Source organism: Salvelinus alpinus, chromosome 16 (assembly GCF_045679555.1).
Source record: "Salvelinus alpinus chromosome 16, SLU_Salpinus.1, whole genome shotgun sequence".
In the NCBI taxonomy this organism is placed as follows: Eukaryota; Metazoa; Chordata; class Actinopteri; order Salmoniformes; family Salmonidae; genus Salvelinus; species Salvelinus alpinus.
The window spans coordinates 21275318-21303188 of record NC_092101.1 but is presented as its reverse complement, the minus strand read 5'-3'; the positions used below and the strand labels follow the sequence as shown (position 1 = coordinate 21303188).

At 43.8% G+C, this 27871-nt stretch overlaps 1 protein-coding gene across 3 annotated transcripts in view; it reads right to left on the bottom strand.

Moving 5' to 3' along the window:
• Nucleotides 1–27871, bottom strand: part of gpc5b (glypican 5b) — a 77309-nt gene that overhangs the window by 33231 nt on the left and 16207 nt on the right. For 2 of the 3 annotated variants that reach the window (XM_071345383.1, XM_071345381.1), the window contains exons 3-6: nucleotides 24485–25188; nucleotides 18810–18967; nucleotides 18529–18588; nucleotides 18209–18331 (exon numbers count right to left, since the gene is read on the bottom strand). In XM_071345383.1, coding sequence (XP_071201484.1) covers nucleotides 18209–18331; nucleotides 18529–18588; nucleotides 18810–18967; nucleotides 24485–25188 — 1045 coding nt within the window. Of the gene's footprint in view, nucleotides 1–16130; nucleotides 17117–18208; nucleotides 18332–18528; nucleotides 18589–18809; nucleotides 18968–24484; nucleotides 25189–27871 lie in introns of those variants that run through there. The other variant, XM_071345382.1, reaches the window with a different exon arrangement.

Here is a 27871-nt window from a genome sequence, read left to right as displayed (position 1 = left end):
ATCCACTCACTAGGCAAACCTGGCTTTTATTCAAGGTCTAAACAACTTTATTCGACTGATTATGCCAACTCCTGAACTGGAGACAGAGAGCAAATCAGTTCAGTCCAGATCAGAGGTATTATCAGCTGATGCCTCCCTGTATGGGATGGATATGAAAAGAAAGTGACACTGACCACTTGGCTATGTGTTGCATAAAGTCTAACTCCAGCCTCTCTCCTGTTGGGCAAGGCCTTAAACTCAGTGACCCTCCAGCTCATGTGAACCTCCAGGCTATGAAGTAGAACAGAGTGCTTGCTCAGTGAGTCAGCCTGGGCGAGAGAGAGAAAGAGAGCGAGAGAGAGAGCTGTATGTCTGCTCAGCTGAGGAAACACATAACCTAATAGAGCCATAATGGAGGACTGGGCAGACACAGACCACAAAAAACGGAGGCTGTCATACCGTGGCAGTTCAAAACGGCTCACGCCCTAAAAAACAAGACATTATTGTTCAAAGCTATGCGGAGCAAAACCGTACGGCTAAGAGGGACTGGGTGGAAATGATTAGCCTATACACCACATAGCATATCAAATTATACCGTTGCACATTCTAGGGTGTATGTGACTCAGCACTCAGTGCTGCTGAGTTCTGCTCCAGCTCCACAGCCTGGAGCCTCCGCTCTGGTCTGGTCTTGTAGCCCAGCTGATGTGGTCTGACCCTGGTCTGGCGCAGAGTTGTGGTCAGAAGCGGGCTGACAGATAGAGACTCAGCTCGTGCTCTTTAGGTACATTCCTCTGATGTGAAATGCATTTGAAATGCAAACCAGCAACCCCAAAACCACAGTGTGCCCAGCACTATGGAAGTCCACTGTGTGCTCGCCCCAAACACAAACAAATAGACTGTGGCCACGGTAACGGGACACATCCCAAAAGCCCCTCCACCGCCGAGGATCATGGGAGCCAAAGAGGGAGGCTTGGCTGAGTGCACTGATGTGTAACGGTCCATACCACTCTCCCTCCCTCCCCTATGACGACTACCAGTAGTAATGTATGCCTTCTATCTTGGTTTAGGACAGTCCAATTTGCAATAACATAAACAGTCACAGACAGAAACATTGGATAATAATTCAGAGATAATCTGAGATGCAAAATATAATATATTTGAAAGGTCTACGGACAGGTGTGTCTGAGAACACACTTACATTGTTGCTTCCTAGGTGGGTTTTTTATGCTTTCCCCTGAAGGCCACCAATCCACAGACCATATTACTTTTATCCTGTTTCATTATCTGCTCCAGGCTCTTAGTGATGACACACAAATACATTGTACTGAATCTCTCTCAACCCAACAGACGATAATTATCTCCCATTAAAAACTCAATTATTACAGACAGCAATCAATTTTTTTTAAATGCCTGCCAATGTGCAATTATGAGCCATGCCGCTCACAGTCCTAAATCCAGCTGGAATCCAGCAGTGTAATTAACATACTTTTCTGTCTCACTCAGGAGGATTCTTTTCCCAAACATATGAGAGAACATAACAAGGGTGCAGCCGGTCTGCTACATTGCGCAGTAAAACCAAGCCAAAGATGGATAGCTTAAGAGCAGTTAACCTTTCAGAGGTTGTTATTTTTTTTCTGTCAAAACATTAAACATTTTATTTTAGAGCATCGCCCTCTTGGGGTGTTTGTGACAGGGAGTTTGTGGCAACGTGGGGATGATGCAGCATGGGGAAAAAAGGAGATTGATTAACTAGCACAGCTATGAGCTCTGTGTAGTCTGTGTTGGCTCTGGCCTGTGAGGCTTTCTGTGTTGCTGTTGTTGCTGTGTTCATGAAGTGCTTTGGTTGTGTTTAGTCTTGTTTTTCAATAGCTTGCATCTCATAGTGATAGTGTCTGTAACCTCTAGTGCTAAGAGACAAATCAGCTCTGTGCTGCTGAACTCCAGGATCAGTTTCCCTGCCAGGAATGAGCAGCAGAGACAGGGCATGGGGCCTCCCGAGTGGCGCATGCACGCTGACTTCAGTCGCAAGCTGTACGGTGTTTCCTCCGACACATTGGTGCGACTGCCTTCCGGGTTAAGTGAGCTTTGTGTCAAGAAGCAGTGCGGCTTGGCAGGGTTGTGTTTCGGAGGACGCATGGCTCTCGACCTTCACTTCTCCCTAGTCCGTACGGGAGTTGCAGCGATGGGACAAGACTGTAACTACCAATTGGATATCACGGAATTGGGGAGAAAAAGGGGTAAAAAGTAAAAATAAAATAATAATTGATTTAAAAAAGACACAGGAGATTGCGTGGTGCTACATTGCATACCCACTGACTTCACCTGGCTAGTGTCGCTGGTTGACGGAAATTATCTGTTCTGAGAAACATCACTCAGGACACCAGTGGTTTTTACTTTCATAGCGCTGGACTGGACAGCATCACAATAATTGTAACCGCCAGCCAACGACTTGCCACTTAAAACCAGGGCCACGATGAATCTGGCAATAACCTTTGGTCTAGACCTCAGTACAGTGAGGCAGCCAGGCACATGGCACATGTGGCCAGCTACAGCTTCTGATTGGCCATGTGACCGGCAGCTGCCTTGTGAGAGGTCATTGGAGACCACTCTTAAGAGGAGGGAATCACCAGGAAGTGTCATGCCCCTTAACAAGAGATCCATCAGTGGAATACACAGCATAGCAGACACATTATATGCCGCTAAGTACCTGATTGGAGGTGACAGATCCCTCCATGTAATCACTAGCTATCTTAAAACGCTAAACTCCAAGAGCCCCTGAGGTTCCCCCTTTTTAATGCTACTCCTACTCTTTATGGTCAAAGAGGAGAGTTAGATGAAAAAGCCGCCGCTGAATTACTCCTGTGATTCCTGTTTTATGAGGTTGTTAGGTAACAGAAGACACTGCATGCCAGAGGTGCCTGGGGCCATGGGGGGGCCTGGAGGGTCAGAGTTCACCCCTGTACCTGACATCCCTGATGACAGGCGGCAGGCAGGCAGGAAGGCAGGCAGGGGGAACACCTGCATGTGCAGCGGGGAGCGGGGAGGCCCTGGCATTTACCATGTTCAAAATGCACCAACTTGACTCTGTCCATCAATCAGGAAAACTGCTTGTTCCTGAGGGGGTGAATGTGTATGTGGGTGGTATGTATGTGAGTGAGAAGAAAGGGGGGTTAACACTTTCACTTTAGCTTCTCTGACTAATGGTGTCCTCTTTAACATCACTCATCCTCAGATGTCCCAAACGACCTGAGCCTCACAGCTCATTTGGGACATTAGTACTGGATCTTCCTTTAGAATACTAAGAAAACATAATTGGCATTTACTTTCTCCACTGCAGGGAAATTAACTAAGGACTCTTTTTCCCTGACCCAAGGGAGCGTCAGGGATAAGCCTCAGTCTGCGTGACTGACTGGGTGATCTAAATAGAACAGAGGAGGCTGCTGAGGGGAGGACGGTCTCAATAAAGGCTGGAATGGAGAAAATGGAATGACATCAACTACATGGATACCATGTGTTTGGTGTGTTGGATACCATTCCATTGCAGCCATTATTATGAGCCGTCCTCCCCTCAGCAGCCTCCTCTGAAATAGATATGTCTCTTCAATGGACTACAGCGAAGAACAAGACCATGTGTGCCCTGTCCTGTTTCACCGGACGTGCTACCTTGTCCCGGACCTGCTGTTTCAAAAATCTCCGCTCCGCTGTGTCAGGATGTTAGATAATATTGAATCACAAATCACTACTGCCCCGCCCCCTCTTTCTCTCTCAATTCAATTCAAAGGTCTTTATTGGCATGTGAAACATATGTTCACACTGCCAAAGCATGTGAAATACAGTACCAGTTTATGCAAAGTTGTCATCAAGGCAAAGGGTGGTTACTTTGAATAATCTCAAATATAAAATATATTTTGATTTGTTTAACACTTTTTTGGTTACTACATGATTCCATATGTGTTATTTTATAGTTTTGATTTCTTCACTAAATATTAAAAATAAAGAAAAACCCTTGAATGAGGAGATGTGTCCAAACTTTTGACTGGTACTATAGAAAATAAACAAAGTGGAAATAAACAACAAAAAACTGTAAACATTTGAAATGTCATATTATGGCTATATACTGTGTTGGATGGATGTGCAAATAGTTAAAGTACAAAAGGGAAAATAAATAAGCATAAATATGGTTGTATTTATCATGGTGTTTGTTCTTCACAGGTTGCCCTTTTCTTGTGGCAATAGGTCACAAATCTTGCTGCTGTGATGGCACACTGTGGTATTTTAACCAATAGATATGGGAGTTTATCAAAATGTGACTTATTTTCAAATTCTTTGTGGGTCTGGTCATACATTTGGCAGGAGGTTAGGAAGTGCACCTCAGTTTCCACCTCATTTTGTGTGCACATAGCTTGTCTTCTCTTGAGAGCCAGGTCTGCCTATGGTGGCCTTTCTCAATAGCAAGGCTATGCTCACTGAGTCTGCACATAGTCAAAGCTTTCGTTAATTTGGGGTCAGTCACAGTGGTCAGGTATTGTGCCAATGTGTACTTTCTGTTTAAGCCAAATAGCATTTACATTTTTTCAGTTTTGTTATTAATTCTTTCCAATGTGTCAAGTAATTATCTTTTTGTTTTCTCATGATTTGGTTGGGTCTAATTGTGTTGCTGTCCTGGGGCTCTGTGGGGTCTGTTTGTGTTTGTGAACAGAGCCCCAGGACCAGCTTGCTTAGGGGACTCTTCTCCAGGTTCATCTCTCTGTAAGTGATAGCTTTGTTATGGAAGGTTTTGGAATCGCTTCCTTTTAGGTTGTAGAATTGAACAGCTCTTTTCTGGATTTTGATAATTAGCGGGTATCGGCCTAATTCTGCTCTGCATGCATTATTTTCTGTTTTACGTGTTTTTTAATTTGGTTTATATTCCATTTTGTGAATTCTTGGTTGGTGAGCGGACCTCAGACCTCACAACCATAAAGGGCAATGATTCAAGTATTTTTTGCCAGATCCTAAATGGCATGTCAAATTGTATGTTCCTTTTCATGGTGTAGAAGGCCCTTCTTGCCTTGTCTCTCAGATTGTTCACAGCTTAGTAGAAGTTACCTGTGGTGCTGATGTTTAGGTATGTATAGTTTTTTTGTGTGCTCTAGGGCAACGGTGTCTAGATGGAATTTGTATTTGTGGTCCTGGCAACTGGACCTTTTTTGGAACCCTTACTGAGATGTACTGTCAGGGCCCAGGTCTGACAGAATCTGTGCAGAAGATCTAGGTGCTGCTGTAGGCTCTCCTTGGTTGGGGACAGAAGCACCAGGTCATCCACAAACAGTAGACATTTGACTTCAGATTCTGGTAAGGTGAGGCCAGGTGCTGCAGTCTATTCTAGTGCCCTTGCCAATTCGTTGATATACACAGTGGCTTGCGAAAGTATTCACCCCCCTCGGCATTTTTCCTATTTTGTTGCCTTACAACCTGGAATTAAAATGGATTTTTAGGGGGTTTGTGTCATTTGATTTACACAACATGCCTTCCACTTTGAAGATGCAAAATATTGTTTGTATGTGAAACAAACAAGAAATAAGACAAAAAAACTGAAAACTTATGTGAAAAGCGTGCGTAACTATTCACCCCCCCCCCCCCCCCAAAGTCAATACTTTGTCTAGCCACCTTTTGCAGCAATTACAGCTACAAGTCTCTTGGGTATGTCTCTATAAGCTTGGCACATCTAGCCACTGGGATTTTTGCCCATTCTTCAAGGCAAAACTGCTCCAGCTCCTTCAAGTTGGATAGGTTCCTCTGGTGTACAGCAATCTTTAAGTCATACCACAGATTCTCAATTGGATTGAGGTCTGGGCTTTGACTAGGCCATTCCAAGACATTTAAATGTTTCCCCTTAAACCACTCATATGTTGCTTTAGCAGTATGCTTAGGGTCATTGTCCTGTTGGAAGATGAACCTCCATCCCAGTCTCAAATCTCTGGAAGACTGAAACAGGTTTCCCTCAAGACTTTCCATGTATTTAGCACCATCCATCATTCCTTCAATTCTGATCAGTTTCCCAGTCCCTGTCGATGAAAGACATCCCCACAGCATGATGCTGCCACCACCATGCTTCATTGTGGGGATGGTGTTCTCGGGGTAATGAGAGGTGTTGGGTTTGCGTCAGACATAGCGTTTTCCTTGATGGACAAAAAGCTCAATTTTAGTCTCATCTGGCCAGAGTACCTTCTTCCATTTATTTGGGGAGTCTCCCACATGCCTTTTGGCAAACAGCAAATGTGTTTGCTTATTTCTTTCATTAAGCAATGGCTTTCTTCTGGCCACTCTTCCGTAAAGCCCAGCTCTGTGGGGTGTACAGCTGAAAGTGGTCCTTTGGACAGATACTCCAATTTCCGCTGTGGAGCTTTACAGCTCCTTCAGGGTTATCTTTGGTCTCTTTGTCGCCTCTCTGATTAATGCCCTCCTTGCCTGGTCCTTGAGTTTTGGTGGGCGGCCATCTCTTGGCAGGTTTGTTGTGGTGCCATATTCTTTCCATTTTTTTAATAATGGATTTAATGGTGCTCCGTGGGATGTTCAAAGTTTCAGATATTTTTTTATAACCCAACCCTGATCTGTACTTCTCCACAACTTTGTCCCTGAACTGTTTGGAGAGCTCCTTGGTCTTTATGGTGCCGCTTGCTTGGTGGTGCCCCTTGTTAAGTGGTGTTGCAGACTCTAGGGCCTTTCAGAACAGGTTTACCTTGGGAACGTTATTTTAAGAAAAAAAAATCTGACCCCTAGCGCTAAGATGTTTTTAAAGAAGTATGTTCAATAGGAAAACGATATTAGCAGGTGTGTGACAGATCATGTGACACTTAGATTGCACACAGGTGGACTTTAACTAATAATGTGACTTCTGAAGGTAATTGGTTGCACCAGATCTTATTTAGGGGCTTTATAGCAAAGGGGGTGAATACATATGCACTCACCACTTTTCCACTTTTTTTATTTTTTATTTTTGTTATTTTTTATTTCACTTCACCAATTTGGACTATTTTGTGTATGTCCATTACATGAAATCCAAATCCAAGGCACTGTATGTTGAAGAGGGTGGGGCTCAAGCTGCATTTCCTACTCACCCCACGGCCTTGTGGAAAGTAATGTGTGTGTTTTTTTGCCAATTTTAACCACACACTTGTTTGTGTACATGGATTTTATAATGTCATAATGCTCATGCCAAATTGAATCAAACGTTTTTTTAAATCAACAAAGCATGAGAAGACTTTGCCTTTGTTTTGGTTTGTTTGTTTGTCAATTAGGGCGTGCAGGGTGAATTCGTGGTCTGTCATATGGTAATTTGGTAAAAAGCCAATTTGACATTTACTCATTATATTGTTTTCACTGAGGAAATGTACGAGTCTGTTGTTAATGATAATGGAGAGGATTTTCCCAAGGTTGCTGTTGGCGCATATCCCACAGTAGTTATTGGGGTCAAATTTGTCTCCACTTTTGTGGATTGGGGTGAACAGTCCTTGGTTCCTAATTTTGGGGAAGATGCCAAAGCTGAGGATGATGTTAAAGAGTTTTACAGCCAATTGGAATTTGTGGTCTGTATATTTTATTATTTCATTTAGGATATCCATACATCTCCATTTTGGATAGATAACAAACAACAACACGAAGAGTTGAGTGTGTTCCAATTGGTGGTTATATTCTATGGATTCTTCAATTACATTGAGCTGATTTTTGACGTGCTGTTACTTCTTTTTCCATAGTGTATTTCAGTATTGTTCTCGTGATTCACCATAGTGAAGGCATATGCTCAGGTTTTCTGGGTCTCTATGTTTTTGGTTGGATAGGTTTCTCAATTTCTTTCTTAGGTTTTGCATTCTTCATCAAACCATTTGCCATTGTTGTTAATTTTCTTAGGTTGTCTGCTTGAATTTTTTTGATTTGATATGGAAGCTGAGAGGTCAAATATACTGTTTAGGTTTTCTACTGCCAAGTTTACACCTTTACTATTACAGTGAAATGTTCTGTCCAGGGAGTTTTTTGTTGTTGCCTAATTGTATTTTGGTAGGTTTCTATACTACTTTTCTTCCATCTATAGTATTTCTTAATATTATGCAGTTCCTTTGGCTTTGATGCCTCATGATTGAGTATTTTTCTGTTCAGCTAGACTGTGATTTTGTTGTGATCTGATAGGGGTGTCAGTGGGCCGACTGTGAACACTCTGAGAGACTCTGTGTTGAGGTCAGTGATAAAGTAATCTACAGTACTACTGCCAAGGGATGAGCTGTAGGAGACTATAACACAATACATATGGTAGGAGAAAATCCAAAGAAAAACCAAACGGAATTCTTTTTTTTTTGAGAGTGCATGCTCTTCCAATGGAACGTATAGGGAAAAATGTTAATCTAGCTCCCAGTATGCAATTCCTATGGCTTACACTGGGTGTCAGTAGTCTTTGTTCAAGGTTTCAGGCTTGTTTCTTCCAAAATGAGGAAGAAAAATTAGTTTTAGTACAGGGACACAGACTTGGAAATTCGTGTATGCGCGTGCGACGAAGAGGACACACACCTGCTAATATCGTTTTCCTATTGAACATACTTCTTTAAAAACATCTTAGCGCTAGGGGTCAGATTTTTTTTTCTTAAAATAACGTTCCCAAGGTAAACTGACATTTTCTCTGGCCCAGATCGTAGAATATGCATAATATGCACATTTACAGATTAGGATAGAAAACACTCCAAAGTTTCCAAAACTGTCAAAATATTGTCTGTGAGTATAACAAAACGTATTCTGCAGACGAAAACCTGAGAAAATATAACCCGGAAGTGATATTTTTTTTTTTATATCTGTGTTTCCTGGACCGTCTTTCTTCCATTTAAAGGGGTATCAACCAGATTCCTTTTCCAATGGCTTCCTCAGGCTGTGACCAGGCTTTAGACATAGTTTCAGGCTTTTATTTTGAAAAATTAACAAGATTTTCAAAAGTAGTCAGGTGTCCTCTGAATAGTTCCTGCGCGTGCGAGAGGAGCTGTCCATTTTCCTTTTGTCTCTTAATGAATAGGTTATGGTCCGGTTGAAATATTATCGATTATTTTTGTTAAAAACAACCTGAGGATTGATTATAAAAAACATTTGACATGTTTCTACGACCATTACGGATACTTTTTGGAATTTGACGAACGGAACAAGGCTTTGGTTTTCTGAACATAACGCGCAACCCAAATGGCGTTTTTTTGTGATAAAAGTAATATTTATCGAACAAAAAGAACATTTGTTGTGTAACTGGGAGTCTCGTGAGTGCAAACATCCGAAGATTATCTAAGGTAAGCGATTCATTTTATTGCTTTTCTGACTTTCGTGACCAAGCTAACCAAGCTAATATAAGGCTAACTGTTCTAGCATTGATTGCTATACTCACAAAAGCTTGGATTTCTTTCGCTGTAAAGTATATTTTCAAAATCTGACACGATAGGTCGATTAACAACAAGCTAAGCTGTGTTTTGGTATATTTCACTTGTGATTGCATGATTATAAATATTTTTTTAAATATTTTTGCATTTGGCGCCCTGCAATTCTAGCGGTTGTTTAGGAAAATGATCCCGTAAAAGGGATCCGTAGCGCAGAGAAGTTAAGTATGAAATATTATAGTTTAATCGCATTTTAGGGTATCAGAGGATTAAATACAAATGTATTTTGACTTGTTTTAACAAAGTTTAGCAGTAGCTTTTTGGATTCCTTTCTCTGCTTGTTGAACGAGTGGATTACTCAAATCGATGGCGCCAACTTAACAGACTTTTTGGGATATAAAGAAGGATTCTATCTAACAAAAGACACTACATGTTGTAGCTGTGACCCTTTGGATGACAAATCAGAGGAAGATTTTCAAAAAGTAAGTGAATATTTAATCGCTATTTGTGAATTTATGAAACCTGTGCCGGTGGAAAAATATTTTGATGTGGGGTGCCGTCCTCAAACAATCACATGACATGCTTTCGCTGTAAAACCTACTGTAAATGGGTCAGTGTAGTTAGATTAACAAGAATTTAAGCTTTTAACCGATATAAGACACTTGTATGTACCTAAATGTTTAATATCCATAATTTTATGATTATTTATTTGAATTGTGCGCCCTCCAGTTTCACCGGAAGTTGTCCCGCTAGCGGAACGCCTAGCCTTAATTAATTGGGGAGGACAGGCTTGTGACAATGGCTGAAGCGGAATAGGTGGATTGGTATCAAATACATCAAACACATGGTTTCTATGTTTTTGATGCCATTCCAATTACTCAGTTCCAGACATTATTATGAGCCGTCCTCCCCTCAGCAGACTCCACTGGTACAGACTCAGCATGCAACAGAGCCGCAGGAGTTGTGACCAGTTTTTGTTGGTTGTTTTGTCATAGTTGTGTCTAAGGGGGCATATTTGGGAGGGAATGCTGTCACCTCCAGGTAGGTGTTTGTCCTTGTGTCAGGTACTTGTCCAGTTTTAGCATTTAGGTCGCCACAGACATGTGCCTGGAAATGGTTGATATCCCTTTTAAGGATGGAGAAGCTATCATCGTTAAAATATGGGGATTCTATTGGGGGGGATATAGGTAGCACACATGAGGAAATGTTCCTCTGTTGAGATAATTTCTTTATTCATTTCAAGCCAGATGTAAAATGTTTCTGTTTTGACTAATTGACAGTGCATTCGGAAAGTATTCACACCCCTTAACTTTTCCACATTTTGTTACGTTACAGCCTTATTCTGAAATTGATTACATTTGTTTTTTTTCTTTGTCAATCTACAAACAATGCCCCATAATGACAAAGCAAAAACATGTTTTTAGAAATGTTAATACATTTATAAAAAATAAAAAACTGAAATATCACATTTACATAAGTATTCAGACCCTTTACAAAGTACTTTGTTGAAGCACCTTTGGCAGCGATTACAGTTTTGAGTCTTCTTGGGTATGACGCTACAAGCTTGGCACACCTGTATTTGGGGAGTTTCTCTCATTCTTCTCTACAGATCCTCTCAAGTTCGATCGAGTTCAAATCCAGGCTCTGGCTGGGTCACTCAAGAACATTCAGAGACTTGTCCCGAAGCCACTCATGCGTTGTCTTGGCTGTGTGCTTAGGGTCGTTGGCCTGTTGGAAGGTGAACCTTCACCCCAGTCAGAGGTCCTGAGCGACCTGGAGCAGGTTTTCATCAAGGATCTCTCTGTACTTTGCTCCATTCATCTTTGCCTCGATCCTGACTAGTCTCCCAGTCCCTGCCACTGAAAAACATCCCCACAGCATGATGCTACCACCACCATGCTTCACCGTAGGGATGGTGCCAGGTTTCCTCCAGTTCAATCTTGGTTTCATCAGACCAGAGAATCTTGTTTCTCAGTGTCTGAGGGTCCTTTAGGTGCCTTTTGGCAAACTTTAAGTGGGTTGTCATGTACTGAGGAGTGGCTTCCGTCTGGCCACTCTACCATAAAGAGCTGATTGGTGGAGTGCTACAGAGATGATTGTCCTTCTGGAAGATTCTCCCATCTCCACAGAGGTACTCTGCAGCTCTGTCAGAGTGACGATCGAGTTCTTGGTCACCTCCCTCACCGAGGCCCTTCTGCCCCAATTTCTCAGTTTGGCCGAGCAGCCAGTTCTAGGAAGAGTCTTGGTGGTTCCATAAGAATTATGGAGGCCACTGTATTCTTGGGGACCTTCAATGCTACAGACATTTTTTTGGTAACCTTCCCAAGATCTGTGCCTCAACACAATCCTGTCTGGGAGATCTACAGACAATTCCTTCGACCTCACGGCTTGGATTTTGCTCTGACATGCACTATCAACTGATGGACCTTATATAGACAGGTGTGTGCCTTTCCAAATCATGTCAAATTAATTGAATTTACCACAGGTGGACTCCAATGAAGTTGTAGAAACAGCTCAATGATGATCAATGGAAACAGGATGCACCTGAGCTCAATTTTGAGTCTCAGCAAAGGTTCTAAATACTTATGTAAATAAGGTATTTCTGTTTAGTTTTTTAATATATATAAATTAGCAAAAATGTCTAAAAATCTGTTTTCACTTCGTCATTATGGAGTATTGTGTGTAGACTGATGAGGATTTTTGATATTTAATCCATTTTAGAATAAGGCTGTAACGTAACAAAATACTTTCCGAATGCACTGTAATAAATGGGTTAGGTCTACTCTATATCAATTAGCATACCACTTGAGTTTCTTCCCTGTTTCACACCTGGTAGTTTGATGGATGGAACATAGAGGGCAACCAGTGGGTCCGTCTCCTCTATACCATGTTTCTTGTAGGATGACAATGTGTGTAATTCCAATTTCTTTTCTGAAGTCCTAGTTCCTGCTTTTAGGCCAAATCAGATGACCTTAGGCCTTGTACTGTATATTCCAGGATGAGATAGTAAAAGCTTTGTGTCCATCGTGTCTAATGTTGTTTTCTCTCTCTCTCTCTCTCTCAATTCAATTTAAGGGCTTTATTGCCATGGGAAACATATGTTTACATTGTCAAAGCAAGTGAAGTAGATAATAAACAAAAGTGAAATAAACAATACAAATTAACATTAAACATTACACTCACAAATGTTCCAAAATAATAGAGACATTTCAAATGTCATATTATGTGCAAATAGTTAAAGTACAAAAGGGAAGATAAATAAACATAAATGTGGGTTGTATTTACAAAGGTGTTTGTTCTTCACTGTTTGCCCTTTTCTTGTGGCAACAGGACATAAATCTTGCTAATTGGGTTTGTTTTCGAATTCGTTGTGGGTCTGTGTAATCTGAGGGAAATATGTGTCTCTAATATGGTCATACATTTGACAGGAGGTTAGGAAGTGCAGCTCAGTTTCTACCTCATTTTGTGGGCAGTGTGCACATAGCTTGTCTTCTCTTGAGAGCCAGGTCTGCCTACGGCGGACTTTCTCAATAGCAAGGCTATGCTCACTGAGTCTCTCTCTCTATTATACATATATATCTATATATATATAAATATCTATCTATATATATATTTGGGGCGGCAGGTAGCCTAGTGGTTAGAGCGTTGGACTAGTAACCAAAAGGTTGCAAGATTGAATCCCCGAGCTGACAAGGTAAAAATCTGTCGTTCTGCCCCTGAACAAGGCAGTTAACCCACTGTTCCTAGGCTGTCATTGAAAATAAGAATTTGTTCTTAACTGACTTGCCTAGTTAAATAAAGGTAAAATAGAAATAAATATGTATATATATATATCTGGACCTGCTGTCTTGACCTCTGAATGCTCGGTTATGAAAATGAACATTTGAACATCTTGAATAACAATCTAGTCTTAATGACCAAGTACACTTAAAATATTCACCCGGCCTAGCCAGAAGAGGACTGGCCACCCCTTGGAGCCTGGTTCCCCTCCAGGTTTCTTCCTAGGTTCTTGCCTTCCTAAGGAGTTTTTCCTAGCCACTTTGCTTCAGCATCTACATTGCTTGTTCTTTGGGGTTTTAGCCTGGGTATTTGTAAAGCACTTTGTGATAACTACTGATGTATAAATGGATTTATAAAATAAATGTGATTGATTACTACTTACAGTCGCTAGCAAAAGTCTACACACCCCATGCACAATCTTCACATTTTGCTGCCTTAAAATTATATCTCAAAACTGAATAAATTAGATTTCTTCACCTACCAATCTACATAACCTACTCCACATCTATAAACTGAAAGAAAAATTATAGAACATTTTCCACAATTTTTTTGTTGTCTTGATTGCGTATGTCCAGTTGCAAGCATACCCATAACATGATTCTGCCACCACAATACTTGAAAATACAGAGGGTTTCACTCTACAGTATGTTGTGTTGTATTGGATTTGACCCAAGCCTGTAGTATTTAATTTAGGCCAAAAAGTTAATTTGCCATGTTGTCTTGCACTATTACTTAATGGCCTTGTTGCAAACAGAATTGTTGATTTGGAGTGGATTTTTTTAACACAGGCTTCATTCTTCTCACTTTGTCTTACAGGCCAGTAATGTGGAGTGAATGCAATGTTTTTGATCCTCTGTATTTTCATGTATTGTGGTGGAAGCATCATGTTATGGGTATGCTTGTCACTGGCAGGGACTGGGGAGTTTGTCAGGATCAAAAGAAATATGAATGAAGCAAAGCCGGGATAAAAAAGTTAGAGGAAACCCTGCCTCAGTCTTCTGAATACCGAACCCTGGGATAGAAATGTATTTTTCAGAGGGACAATTACACACATTTCTATGCCAAAGACACACCAGAATGGCTTTGCAATAAGTGTTGAGTATTCCTGAATGGTCCAGCCTCATTCCTGACTTAAATTTGCTTGAAAATCAGACACAAGGTTTGAATATTGTTGTCCATCAATGAATCCCAACCAAATTTACAGAGCTTGAGCAATTTTGACAAAAACAATGGATAAATGTTGCCGTAAGAGTTGTGCAAAGTTGGTAGATTCTTATTCAAAATGATTCACAGCTGAAATGGCTGCCAAAGTAATTTCCACCAAGTCTTAACTGTGGGGTGTGAAGACATATGCAATCAAAACATCTTTGATTTTCATTTTTTATTAATTTAGAAAATGTTCTATAATTTTTCTTTCACCTTGGACATGTGGAGTAGGTTGTGTACATTGGCAGGAAACAAATGCAATTTAATAAATGTTTAGATTTCATTTTAACATGAGCAAAATGTGAAGACTGTGTAAGGGGTGTGTAGACTTTCACTTGGCACTGTAACAGCATACTCTCACATTTATGTCAGTTAAGACCAGTGTCGAACTGCAGACTAATTAATGCATGTGAGATGACTCTAACACTACATAGCATCATATGTCAAGAGGGTACAGAGAGGGGAAACGATTCTGAAACCTGAGACAAATACCTGTCTTTTGTCAGGCTTTGGTGACTGGGAGAACTTCGCTTCCAGGGTGGCGTCACTAGGTTACTACTGTTTACCCTCTTTGTGCTCCCCAAGCCTCTGTTATTCCAGCTTTTCTGCTAGGGTACTGCTCTGTAGGCTGAATAAGGGAGAAGGAAACAGACAGGAAACTGATCCTGACATCCACATTTCATCCCCATGATCAAGGTCAAAGGTGACGGCCATGAACCTGATGAGAGTAAATACAGAAGGTGAGGAGGTGAGGGACAGGGTTTCAGTGGAAGTATGAGCATGTGGGCACGCAAACTATTTCACAATTACCACTAACCTGGAATCTGACCAATGACCTGTGTGGTCTAGAATTATGCATGTATGTAAGAGACCATGTACAGAGCTATGAAGCTCTCGGTTGATTACGGTTATGTCCCTCTGTGTGCTTTCATTCCCCCAAACCAAACACACTAACACAGACACACAATGCAAGAGGACTCAGCCATGAGGACCATGTGAAGACCGTTTGATTAAAATCAGCTGCCAGAGATGCAGCAAGGATGGCATCATCAACAACAAAAACAACAACCACAGAGGCAGTGAGCAGTAAGTCACCTCAGCCCTGACTCTGTCAAGACCCATCCTGGCCCCAGCCTCCCTGTGGGAACACAACCAGTGGTGATTGAGGACTCAATTACTGTGGAATGTCTGCCACAGCACACAATATGACAACGGAGAGCCGGGAAGCAAATCATTCAATACATCGTCACAACAGCAACCTCATTCACTGGCCAAACCTCGCTATTTCCTTTTGGGTTCATCAGACAAAAACAGTTCCCTGTTAAACCCATACGGAGACACTTGACCCCATTGGACATTCTTAAACCATTTTGCTGGTGTCATCCCATCTGCCTGGCTGGCTGGGACAATAACACAGAGGTGGAAAAGGTACCCAACCGTCATACTTGAGTAAAAGTAAAGATATCTTAATAGAAAATGACTCAAGTAAAAGTGAAAGTCACCCAGTAAAATATTACTTGAGTAAAAGTCTAAAAGTATTTGGTTTTAAATATACTTAAGTATCAAAAGTAAATGTCATTGCTAAACATACTTAAGTATGAAAAGTAAAAGTACATAATTTCACATTTCTTATATTAAGCAAACCTTTTTGTTGTTATTTTAATTAATGGATAGCCAGGGGCACACTCTTTTGTGTTTAGTGAGTCCGCCAGATCAGGCAGTAGGGATGACTAGGGATGACTAGGGATGTAGGGATGTAGGGATGCAGTAGGGATGACTAGGAGTATGGATAATGGTAGTCACAGACTACTAGTCAGCCGTGTTCATTGCTGTTGAATGTAGACTGGATCTAAATGCAGTATTAACAAACATTATTACTAACACTGTTTATAATTTTACCCTATTCCATAGCAATGCAAATATAAATTATTTAGACACCACATGTCAAAATAAAGCAGGGAAGCGATGCCTCATCCTCAGGTAATATGTGAGGAAGACGTCTTGCTGTGGTTTTACAATGTTGCTATTGTTATATAATGTTGCTATGGTTTTATAATGTCGCTATGGTTTTATAATGTTGCTATGGTTTCATCCATACTGCAAAGTGCAACTGTGTAAAAATATGGGAAACTATGTTTGGAGTAATGGGTGTTGTTTCACCTTTGGTGAACTGAAGGAATGTTTGGATACAAGACACTTCCTCTAGGTGGCAGTGGTTCTCCATAATGTGAGGTGGGTAGCAGAGACAGCACTAGTACAGTATGAGGAGAGGTTCTTCACATGTGCAAACTCACTTATACCCTCTGGGTGAGGTGAATGTGATGCCTGTGTACCATGAGAGGGTTAAACCAACCTATAAGAACAGCTAATACAGAGACAAAAGCCCTCACACAAGCTAAGGCATTTGTCAGTAAGTGAATTGGGTCAAATGGCGGAGGGTGGTTGCGCGCGGAGGGGGTGGGGGGTGTCAGTGAATTGAAACTGTAAAGAGGTCAGCAGCGTGGCTGTGCCCCAGTGTCTCGGTGCACTCCTCTCCCCAGTGCTTGGCTGGGCTCCAGGCTGCAGCCCCAGAGGGCCAGAGAACAGACCCTTCTCTCAGTGGCCCCCGGGAGGGGGGGGGGGGGGGCAGCAGGTACAGTAGGAGCGAAGGAGGAGGCCGCCTCGGTTCTTCTGCACGGTTCACAGAGCCTGAATGGCCACCAGGCCTGGGGCTTTTGATAGTGCCACACAGAGGGCCCACTGGAGCCACAATGAACCCCCTCCGTCTCTCCCTAGCCCACAACAAAACAAGCACAGCAGCACTCAGATGGACACACATCTATAATGACCCACTGTCATAGAAACATAAGAATCCCTTATTAATGGTTCTTCTGCCTCATGGACGTTGGGGCTTGGTTCAGATAAGATCTAGTGCTTAAATTCAACTATTCTATCAAAATATATCCCCCATTCTATTCCACTATGAGCAAGAGCAAATTCCATGTACATACAATTAAACATACATCCATGTACATCCATGTACATCCAATCAACATGTCTCTTGATACAGTATTAGTTATAGACAACCTCTCAACAAACTAATAAGCACACAAAATATTGGATGGAGGATTGAATGCTTCTGTCATACACAACATGGTTTCCACGGTTCCTATTTAGGGGAGCCCCCACCAACCCCCACCAGCACCCCCAGCCCAAAGTGATTCAAGCACACTCTCCACTGGGTCCAACACTCTTTCACAGCCAGTGAATTCAACTGGGATAGAACAAATCCCAGTTGAATTGTCTGAAAAAGGGGACAAAACAGAGGCATAAATGGGATAGTGGGGGAGCCCCAGCCCAGGAGTTCTAGGTGAATGGGGTCTCTCTGCCTACTGCACAGCAGAGGGGGGGAAGCTGTTCTGCACCAGGGCCAGAGGGGGGGACCAGGGCCAGAACAATCAGGAGCCACTGGAGAGAGAGCTGGTTAGAATGGGAGGTCAGATAAGTACACTTAACACCAAGGTGTTTACACAGAGGTCCATACTGTATGGGGTTCTATCCCGCTCAACAGTAACCAGGATGACCAACGTTATTATAGGACAGAGCGGCAGATTACGGGAGAGAGAGCGGCAAATATATGAAAGTGTTTCTCTGAAGTTTCCAATGTAATTTGCATGAGAATGGCCTCTAGAACTTCCTAACGAACCCGCTATACTCTAAAGGTCCAAGGCCATGCTCCCAAAATCCATGGCAACCAAATGTCTACAGGAATGTCCCCTGGTTTGAAAACCTCTCCCTTTTACTGGGCAACAAGTCCTGTAAAGAGAACGCAACCAAAGTGTGATGGACACAGATATAGAACAATAGAAAGAGTTCATTTCTACCTGTCCACCACGTCCTCCCCACTCCAGCAGGTGAAGTCCTCCCCCACCATCTCACTCTCACACAGTGTCTCCGGCAGGGCAGAGAAGAAGGACCTGTAGCGCTGAATATAGCCCATAAACTCTCTGAGGGAGAGTAGAGAGAGAGAGAACGCGCGAGAGAGAGGAGAAAGAGAGAGGGTGTTGATCATAACCACAATATCATAAGTATATTTATATTTATTGAGGTGATTAAATAAAGTGCCACTGGTGGTCAACCCCTGTACTCCATCCCAGATGGACACAATAATGTGAGAGGGGGAGATGCTGGGCTCCATGCTTACCTAGAGATCTTTTTCAGACTTCTAGGCTTATCAATCTTGGATGGTTTCAGAGGTAAGGACCTGGGACGACGTGATCACGGTCAAGGAGAGAGGAAAGAGAGAGAAGGAGATGGTGTGGGAATAGCATGGGTCCAATGCAAATCAAACACAAGTCAAAGCGAAGGAGAGGGAAGAGAGAGCAAACTTCAAAAGGTAAATAAATAATAATGATAAAGAGAGCTTGCTTGACAACAAAATATATATGGCAAAAGTGGGCCACTATGGCCGCCTCTCTCTCTCACCTCCTGGTATGCGACAAGCGGCCCAGTGTGACCTCGGCTGGGGAGGGCGTTGAGACCGCCGAGGTCGGGGAGGTGGTCACGGAGGTCATGACCTTCAGGGTGGGACGTATACTTGTCACTGACGGAGTGTCTGTGAGAGGCCCACATACTTTATCAACCTAAGAGAGAGGGATTTGAGAGAAGGGTCAGAGAGACAGAGAGAATAGAGAGCAGAGAGAGGGGGGGGGAGAGTACAGAGACAGAGACAGAAAGAGGTAGAAAGAGGTGGAGAGGGGGGTGGGTGGGTAGAGAAGCACATGAGTCTGTGTGAAAAAAAGAGGGTGCTCATTACATCCCTAACAGTGAATGCTCTACAGTTTGTGAACACATTGATAAGTAGCTTTTGCAGATGTGTTGCAGATGTGTTGTAGGGATTATGCTGTGGAAATCATCAGGGACACAATGGAGATTATTTTTGTCTAAAATCAGACATATACAGAACTATGATACTGCACAGAGAGGAATGATCCAATCACTACACTCTCAGAAAAAAAGTGCTATCTAGAAGCTAAAGTGTTTTTTTCTGCTGTCCCTATAGGAGAACCCTTTGAGGAACCCTTTTTGGTTCCAGGTAGAACACTTTTGGTGCAGGGTAGAACCTTTTTTGGTTCCATGTAAAACCCTTTCCATTAGGGCCAGGACGATACCAGTATCGTCATACTCGTTAGTATCGTGACAAGGAAACATTGGAAACAAACATTATGTTGTCACCCAGAGTCACATTTATTTATTTTCCAAGCTATAGCACACAATATTTTACATACAGGAGATTTTGAAACGACCAAAGAATTTGGTCTGCTTCATGTTTTAATTTTTGCCATGGATAAAAATATTGCGATACTGGTATCGTCCCAGGCCCTACTTTCCACAGAGGGTTCTATGTACATTGAACCCAAAAGAGTTCTACCAGTCGAAGAACCCTTTTGGAACCTTTCTTTCTGAGAGTGTAGACAACTGATATTAACAGAGGTGGTGTTGCTATGGTGCTATGGTGTTGCACTTCTCTTTCCTACCCTTTCATGACTAATTGGACGGATGCTGGCGGGGGCAATGGAGAGAGAGAGAGAGAGAGAGAGAGAGAGAGAGAGAGAGAGAGAGAGAGAGAGAGAGAGAGAGAGAGAGAGAGAGAGAGAGAGAGAGAGAGAGAGAGAGAGAGAGAGAGAGAGAGAGAGAGAGAGAGAGAGAGAGAGAGAGAGAGAGAGAGAGAGAGAGAGAGAGAGAGAGAGAGAGAGAGAGAGAGAGAGAGAGAGAGAGAGAGAGAGAGAGAGAGAGAGAGAGACAAAGCAATCGGTGGTCCAAAACAAAAAGCTGAGATGGTGTATTCTCTCTCTTCCTCCCTCCCTCTCTCTCTCTCTCCTCCTGCTGCTTTCTTTCGGTGGAGAGGAGCTGGGAGTGAGTTATAGGGCAGTGTGACAGGGATCCCATTTACCACTCCCACCCACACAGCTGTGGACAGGCTTTAAAGGCTCTCTAATGGAATTAGCACAGTTGGCTCCTGGACAGTAAGTAGGGTGCTGTGAAACAGTGAAATATGGAAGTTTCAGAAAAGCTCTGCTACCGACTCTTGAGTAATGCAGCAGGGCCATGTAAAGCTGGGACAGAACCCCTGAGACCAACAGAGACACAAACTGCATTCCCCAGAGATTAGACAGCATTCCAGCTAACTGACATTAAGGGTGGGTGTGTATTCATCTGTATCTCTTGTTTGCACATAATGAGAATGGGTTTGTATACATCTGGGGAACCTCCTCTTTTTTATAATAGGGAAGCCAAAGAGCGAGGGAATCTGCTTGCAACTGTCACCCCTATTAGCAACTGTTATCTGAAAGCTGGAGGCAAGACCTACTCAAGTGTGTGTGTGTGTGTGTGTGTGTGTGTGTGTGTGTGTGTGTGTGTGTGTGTGTGTGTGTGTGTGTGTGTGTGTGTGTGTGTGTGTGTGTGTGTGTGTGTGTGTGTGTGTGTGTGTGTGTGTGTGTGTGTGTGTGCATGTGTTCCTATAGAGTTTTTTTGTCCAGAGATTAGCCACAGAAACTTTCTCATCACTCTGTCCCAGGCCCTGCATTGCAAAGCATTGTGGGAAGGGGTTGCCCAGCCAGCGCGAGGAGTCTTTGTCCAGAGTTGGATTTGCATTCAGGAGGGCAGGCCGCGGTCTGCCTACAGACACTCTCTGAGGGGATTCACTGGGGCCATAGATGGCTGGACAGGACCAGAGGAAACCCACTGAATGGCTGGCAGATCCTTTAGGAAGCCTCAAAACAGCTCAATGCCAGACCAGAACACAAATACACAGTTTAAAACCCACAATTCTACAGGACAAAGAGTATGCTCATGCTAATAAAGTAGACTTTAACTCATCAAAAGACTGGTGGAGCTTGAGTGACATCACCAAAGTGCCCCTGCGTCCCGTCAATCAAGATCTCATCAGAGACTCTGCCTCCCCGTGGCTCAGCTAAATTCTGGCTTAGCTCCTCCAAAGCTTTCAGTCTGGATTCTAAGGATTGATAAATCCTTTATAACTCGATGATATAATTAGCAGATGCAAATAAGCGTTGCTGAGCATTTTCACTTAAATCAACTGGATGTATTCATTAGGATTCTAGGATTCTTAATTACCACCATATATCCCACGCTACAGCAATACCTGGTACAAGAGTTGAAAATAATGCTGAAATGTAAGAGAATGTTAGGCACTGTCTGTGTCGGGTGGGTTTTTCTGAAGTCTATCGTCATTCTAGTCTCTCATCACTGACTGTTTTGGACACCTCCTCTCCTCTCTACCTTGTTGTGTTTTGGCAGATAGGGAGTGATTGGCAGGCTCTGGTGGGGGGTGGGAGCGGAGGGAGAGAGGGAGGGAGGAAAGGTTGGTGTGTCTGTCTGCTCTGGCCTGCTGCTGCTTCTGCTGCGTCAGGCATCTGTGTCACATCTGCTCCTGCAACGCCCTCTACTGCTCATCCTGTGTCTCCTTGACCTGCCACCACTCCCCCAGTACTCTCTCCCTCTCTCTCTGTGTGTGTGTGTGATTGTGTGGGCGGAGACAGGTGTGCTGGAGTCAGAGCAGATCCCCACCAGCTGCAACCTGTTCCATAATCAAGACCTCTACAAATACTCAGCCCTGCCACTTCCATGCTGCCAGATTGTAATCTCTTCTCAGTCAGTCTACGGTTCTAGCCGTTTGTTACTATTCAGATCCTGTGGTGCCTGTTTTCACTGCCTGACGCTGTTTTCCTCTCCGCTACAGTTCTACCCACTCTGACTCTGGTCCCTGTCTCCAGTCCCACGTCTCGTCATCCTGCTACTCTGTCCTGGATTCCCCACTCTACTACTCCCTTGGATTCCCCTCCGGACCTGCTTACCCTGTCTCAACCCCTCTCGCTCCAGCCTCAGCCTCCGCACATGGGTTCCAGCAACCCGTCCGAGCTTCCCCTGACCTTCACTCCATCTCCCCCTGTGTGTCAATAAATACCTTGGTTACTTCATCCCAGTCTCCTTGTCTGAGTCTGCTCATGGGTTCCCCTGTTCCACTCCGCATAACAATCTGCCTACACTTAACTACAGTAGATAGGCTAATGGACAGTTTGTATGGATGTGCTTAGCAGGCAACTCTCCCCATTCCCCTGGCCAACTGGAAACCTGGCCCAACAAACCACGTTACAGGAGTAAGACAAGGAAAGGAGAGAGGGGAAAAAAAGAGGTAGTGAAGGGAATATGGAGGGGGGAAAAGAGAGGGGTAGTGAAAGGAATATGGAGGGGAAAAGAGAGGGGTGGTGAAGGGAATATGGAGGGGAAAAGAGAGAGGTAGTGGAGGGGGAAAGAGAGAGGTAGTGAAGGGAATATGGAGGGGAAAGAGAGATGTAGTGAAAGGAATATGGAGGGGAAAAGAGAGAGGTAGTGGAGGGGAAAGAGAGAGGTAGTGAAGGGAATATGGAGGGGAAAGAGAGAGGTAGTGAAGGGAATATGGAGGGGAAAAGAGAGATGTAGTGAAGGGAATATGGAGGGGAAAGAGAGAGGTAGTGAAGGGAATATGGAGGGGAAAAGAGAGAGGTAGGGATAGGGAATATGGAGGGGAAAAGAGAGAGGTAGTGAAGGGAATATGGAGGGGAAAGAGAGATGTAGTGAAGGGAATATGGAGGGGAAAGAGAGAGGTAGTGAAGGGAATATGGAGGGGAAAGAGAGATGTAGTGAAGGGAATATGGAGGGGAAAAGAGAGAGGTAGTGGAGGGGGAACGAGAGAGGTAGTGAAGGGAATATGGAGGGGAAAAGAGAGAGGAAGTGAAGGGAATATGGAGGGGGAAAGAGAGGGGCTATGTAGCAGTAGTCAGAAAGGCAGAAGAGGGGATGTTATTGTCAACGAACACATGATTTACTGTAGCTACATAGGCCCACATCGCCTCTATCTCTGGTAGTTTGGTATATGTTACTGTAGGAGGAGGTTTATCTCCACAGGAAAGACATGCAGCAGGACATCTAGAATGATAATCCCCCTATATTATAAAGGATTATAAACACACATACAAAATGCGCACACACATCTGTGTGGGGAGGGAAAGAAATGTTAAACAGTGGAAAAGGAGCAGGAGGAAGAGGAGGCGAAAAGCAAAAGGTGTGAAAGAGTGAATGTGCAGACGTTTGTGAAAGGTGAATGAGTCATAAGAAAGGGGGGGGGTTCCCTTCCCGTCTCTGGGTCCAGACCTCAAATGCCGGCCCAGAGGGTAACCAGCCATCCTAGCCCTATTGAACCAGTGAGTGAGCAACACTTGATCCTGGGGGTGGCAGGGAGACCGTAAAAAGACTACTACAAATAATGTGCCAGTAACAGAGAGGGGTGCTGATGGGATGGGGAGGGGTGCTGATGGCCCCCACGGACCCCCACTCCTGTCGCACTAACACCTCTGTACAACATAAACAGATATGTGTTATATAGTGTAATCCTTCATGTCTCATTACCATAAATACAATTTTAATCATATTTATAATCACAATCTAAATCAGGCCCACAGGTGCAATCATTACCATAATCTACTTATCATCGGAGCTAGAATTGAATATTCAAGCTTGTTAAACTAAATCACTCAGCTAGAATACACATAGGTATGTTTTTCTACACCACAGGTTCTCTTTAGTGTGAGCAAAGAGATCATGTCCTGTCTGTCTTTCTCTGTAAAGTTTAAACAGTCTCTTGTTTGACTCACTGGGATACATTCAGCTTTGGTGGAATTAGACAAATTCTCCCTTCTCTCTTCTCTTGCTCCCTGCTTTACAAGTACCAAGAAATCTGCCAGCCTCGCATCTCCCAGCCTGTTGAGTCCAAAGCCAAAAGAGAGGGTCCATGCTGCCTCATGCCCCCCACTCCTAACAGGCAGCCAAGGAACTCCTTGCCACATCACTCCTTGCCCACCACGGAGTTACACAGAAGAGTCTTGAGAGGTTTTTTGTGAGTGTCATTAATAGAGAACACAAAGACTTAAGAAAACAAGTTTTATATGACGGTTGAGACATACCATGATTTTCAGTGACATGTGTCCTATGAGGGGTGGTAATGTGCTCAAGATGTGTCATCATGGGCCTTGGGAGGTGTGTCATATCAGTACAGTCCTAAGACAGGTGAAGTGTGAGTGATGGGTGAGGTGCTGACTCACGATGGCGCTGATGCGTGGCCCATGCAGCTGTGCGTGCAGGATGGCGTCGTTGATGTGGTTCCTGATGCCCAGCAGGGCCAGCTCCAGATCGTGGCCCCCGGCCAGGGCCCCCGTCAGCTCCTGCAGCAGGGCCACATAGTGCCTCCAGGGCCCGTCTAGCTCCGAGAGCCCCACCAGGCAACCCCGCATTACGTTAAGACATAGTCCTCCACATGGCCGGATCAGGGTCAGGCCCCTGCAGTGGGGGCAGTACTGCATTCTCACCAGAGCACGCCCACACTCCCTGGACAGCCCTGCCCGCTCTGTGGCGTTCAGTACCTCTGCCCCCATCATCAGTGCCCGGCTCAGTGCCCGCCCTGCACTCAGAGCCCGGGTCAGCCCCTCGGCCAGGGCACGAGGGTGGGGCCCAAACGGGTTGACATCCTGGCGCGTCTTGCGCAGACACTCACTGTGCTCAGAGGAGGGCGGGGACGAGGCCAGGCCAGGGTTGACAAGGCGCCGGTACACCAGTGGGAAGAGGTCATCATAGAATCGGTGCACGGAGCGCTCCATGGAGGTGTTGCCGTCTCCTCCCAGGAAGAGAGAGAGGACGGAGAAGAGGTCTGCCACCAGGGGGCGAGCATCCTGGGAGAGGGGCTCATAGGCACTGTCAAACAGAGCACTGGTCAGGTTCAGAGTGAACGACAGAAGAGACTGGAACGTGTCTGCACAGCCAGAGAGAGAGAGAGAGAGAAAAAAAAGACAGAAGAAGATGGAATGGTGAAAACACATTGTAAAAATGATCTTTCTTGCCTTTTATCTTACAATGGGTATAAGTGAGAGAAAGCTTTTCTTATTGTATGCATGTGCCTGTCTGCTCATGTGTGTGTGTGTACATAATATGACTTTAGAGGGGTGAGGTGGTACTGGGTTCAGTGGGAACACCCCCGTTCTGATGTCAGTCTGATGGCATTCTGACAGATGGAAGAGAGACAGCAACTGGGACACTTCTTCAGGACTAGACACACACACAAAACCCCTCTCATACAAGTCTACAAAATTCCATTATATACTTAGAGTATACAAACCCCCCAACTCCCTCCCAACACAGTCACACAGAGTTCTCCCTAATGTCCCACAGGAGTAATATTACTCATCACAGCTGTTGTGTTTGAGATGCCTGCTATTGTTCCTGACTTATTGTCGGGAAAACATTCTGTGTGTTGGATGATGTGTTTTCAGTGTGTATGTCTGTCCGTGTGTGTGTGTCCGTGTGTGTGTGTGTGTGTGTGTCTGTCCGTGTGTGTGTATCCGTGTGTGTGTGTGTGTGTGTGTGTGTGTGTGTGTGTGTGTGTGTGTGTGTGTGTGTGTGTGTGTGTGTGTGTGTGTGTGTGTGTGTGTGTGTGTGTGTGTGTGTGTGTGTGTGTGTGTGTGTGTGTGTGTGTGTGTGTGTGTGTGTGCGCGCGCGCGCGCGCGTTAGTCCCTCTATATGTCTGGCTATCTACAGATGGAGAGGTGAACACAGCAGTGAATGAGGACTTATAGCCCCCTACTGTACATACCGACCCATTAACTAGGGATCTTGCCTTTGCTTTGTGATTATGGAAATTCAGTACAGTACACAGTCTAGCACAGGCTCTCCTGTCAATACAGACTGAGCTGTTTTAACTGGCACATACATTAATACTGCCATTAGTACCTAGGCTTATTCAGTAGTTACATGCTCGAAGAAAAATACATAGCCTACACATATACATTTGATTTTAAACATGGAGAAACAAATCAAGCTAGGATATCGTAAAAGCACTTGATCTCTCAAACGACATTATTTTACTACAGAAGGTGAGTCAGCAGAAGGCCAGTCCACTCCTTCGACCACTGCAGTCTAGCAGACTTTCCAGCTTTAATCCAAAACAGACACAGAAATGAGAGAATTTCACAATTAACTCAATTAATGGAATCATTATTAGGGCTGTATAAGGAGATCTGTGCTTAGGCAAACACCATATACTTCCACAGCTTAGAAGGAACCATCCCGGTTCAACGACAAGCAGGCAGCCCACGGCTGAAACAAAAACCTACTGACTGACTGACTGGGTATTCTTGGCTGGAGGATCTGTCAGGGTTAAATTGAGAAACCCTGGTACTATTCCTGCACCCCATGCTGAGCAAATGGTGTCCGTAATAACGCTCTGAAAATATCTTACCGTAAGTGTGTGATTTATTTTGTTTATTTTTTATTTAACCTTCATTTAACATAATACGTTAAAAAAAATCTCTCTCTCTCTCTCTACATGGGATCAGTAGATCAGTGGAACCAGAGCTCTTAATCCCTGTGTTTATCAGTGAAGCGTGAGGTTCCCAGGCCAGGTATGCCGTTACAGAGACATGATCACAGATTATACAACCTTTTTTATGACCAGAGAGGACATAACATCTCCACCCCTAAGCCCCTCAGCACCCACTACCTCTAATCAGGCCATCGGTCATTACCGTTTCATAACCTTTTTTGACAACACTGATCAAAATGTAGAACGTCTGGCTGCATGCGTTCTTATCAGTCATCCTGAAGCCCATTTTACATTTCACCAAGTCACATTCTCACTTTTACTGGCTTGACTGCAAACTCGACAGCAGCGCCCAAGCAAACCATTCTAGCACTGTGAAAAGGGTAACCTTCTCCTGTAAAGCATTTGACCCCAAACCCCTAATCCAGCTTCCCAGGATTATGGTTTAGAAAAGGGAGGGTGGAGGGGATGAGGGGGTGGAGGAGGGAGACCAACAGGTGGAACTGCAAGAAGTGGGGGGGAAGGGGCTTACGGAGAATGAATACTTGTTTGAATTAACAGATTGTACTGGCATGATGCCTAGGACATTTAGATTTACACACACAAAAATGTTTGTTTGGTGTCATCATCCGCACTGTTATTTAACTACTTAGAATGCACAAGTATGTACTCAAAGTACTCAAGTTCAACAAATACAATTAAATAGATGAAGTACGCTAAACAACAAACATTGTCAATGCAATACATTACTACTAATGGAGTTAGTAAAACTGGCTTGTCAGGGATGGGATGACCACTTCGAAAGCTGCTATAATGCTGCGTTTGCCAGATATTTCCCATTGAGTAACGAGCAATTGGAATGCAGGTGGGAAGCCAGGGAAAATGGTTTCGAATGTTCAAAAGCTGAATTACATTCACTGATGGACTTTCACCCTCTCACACACATACTCAGAGGAGAGAATGACACATTATACATACTCAGACATTAGGCACCTACACATCTCACACACTTATAGACATTTACAGTATGTGTTCCATCTATTAAACAAAGACACATCCACGCACGCTCACACAACACACACACACGTTGGTTTTACCAACCTTGTGGGGACCAAACAAT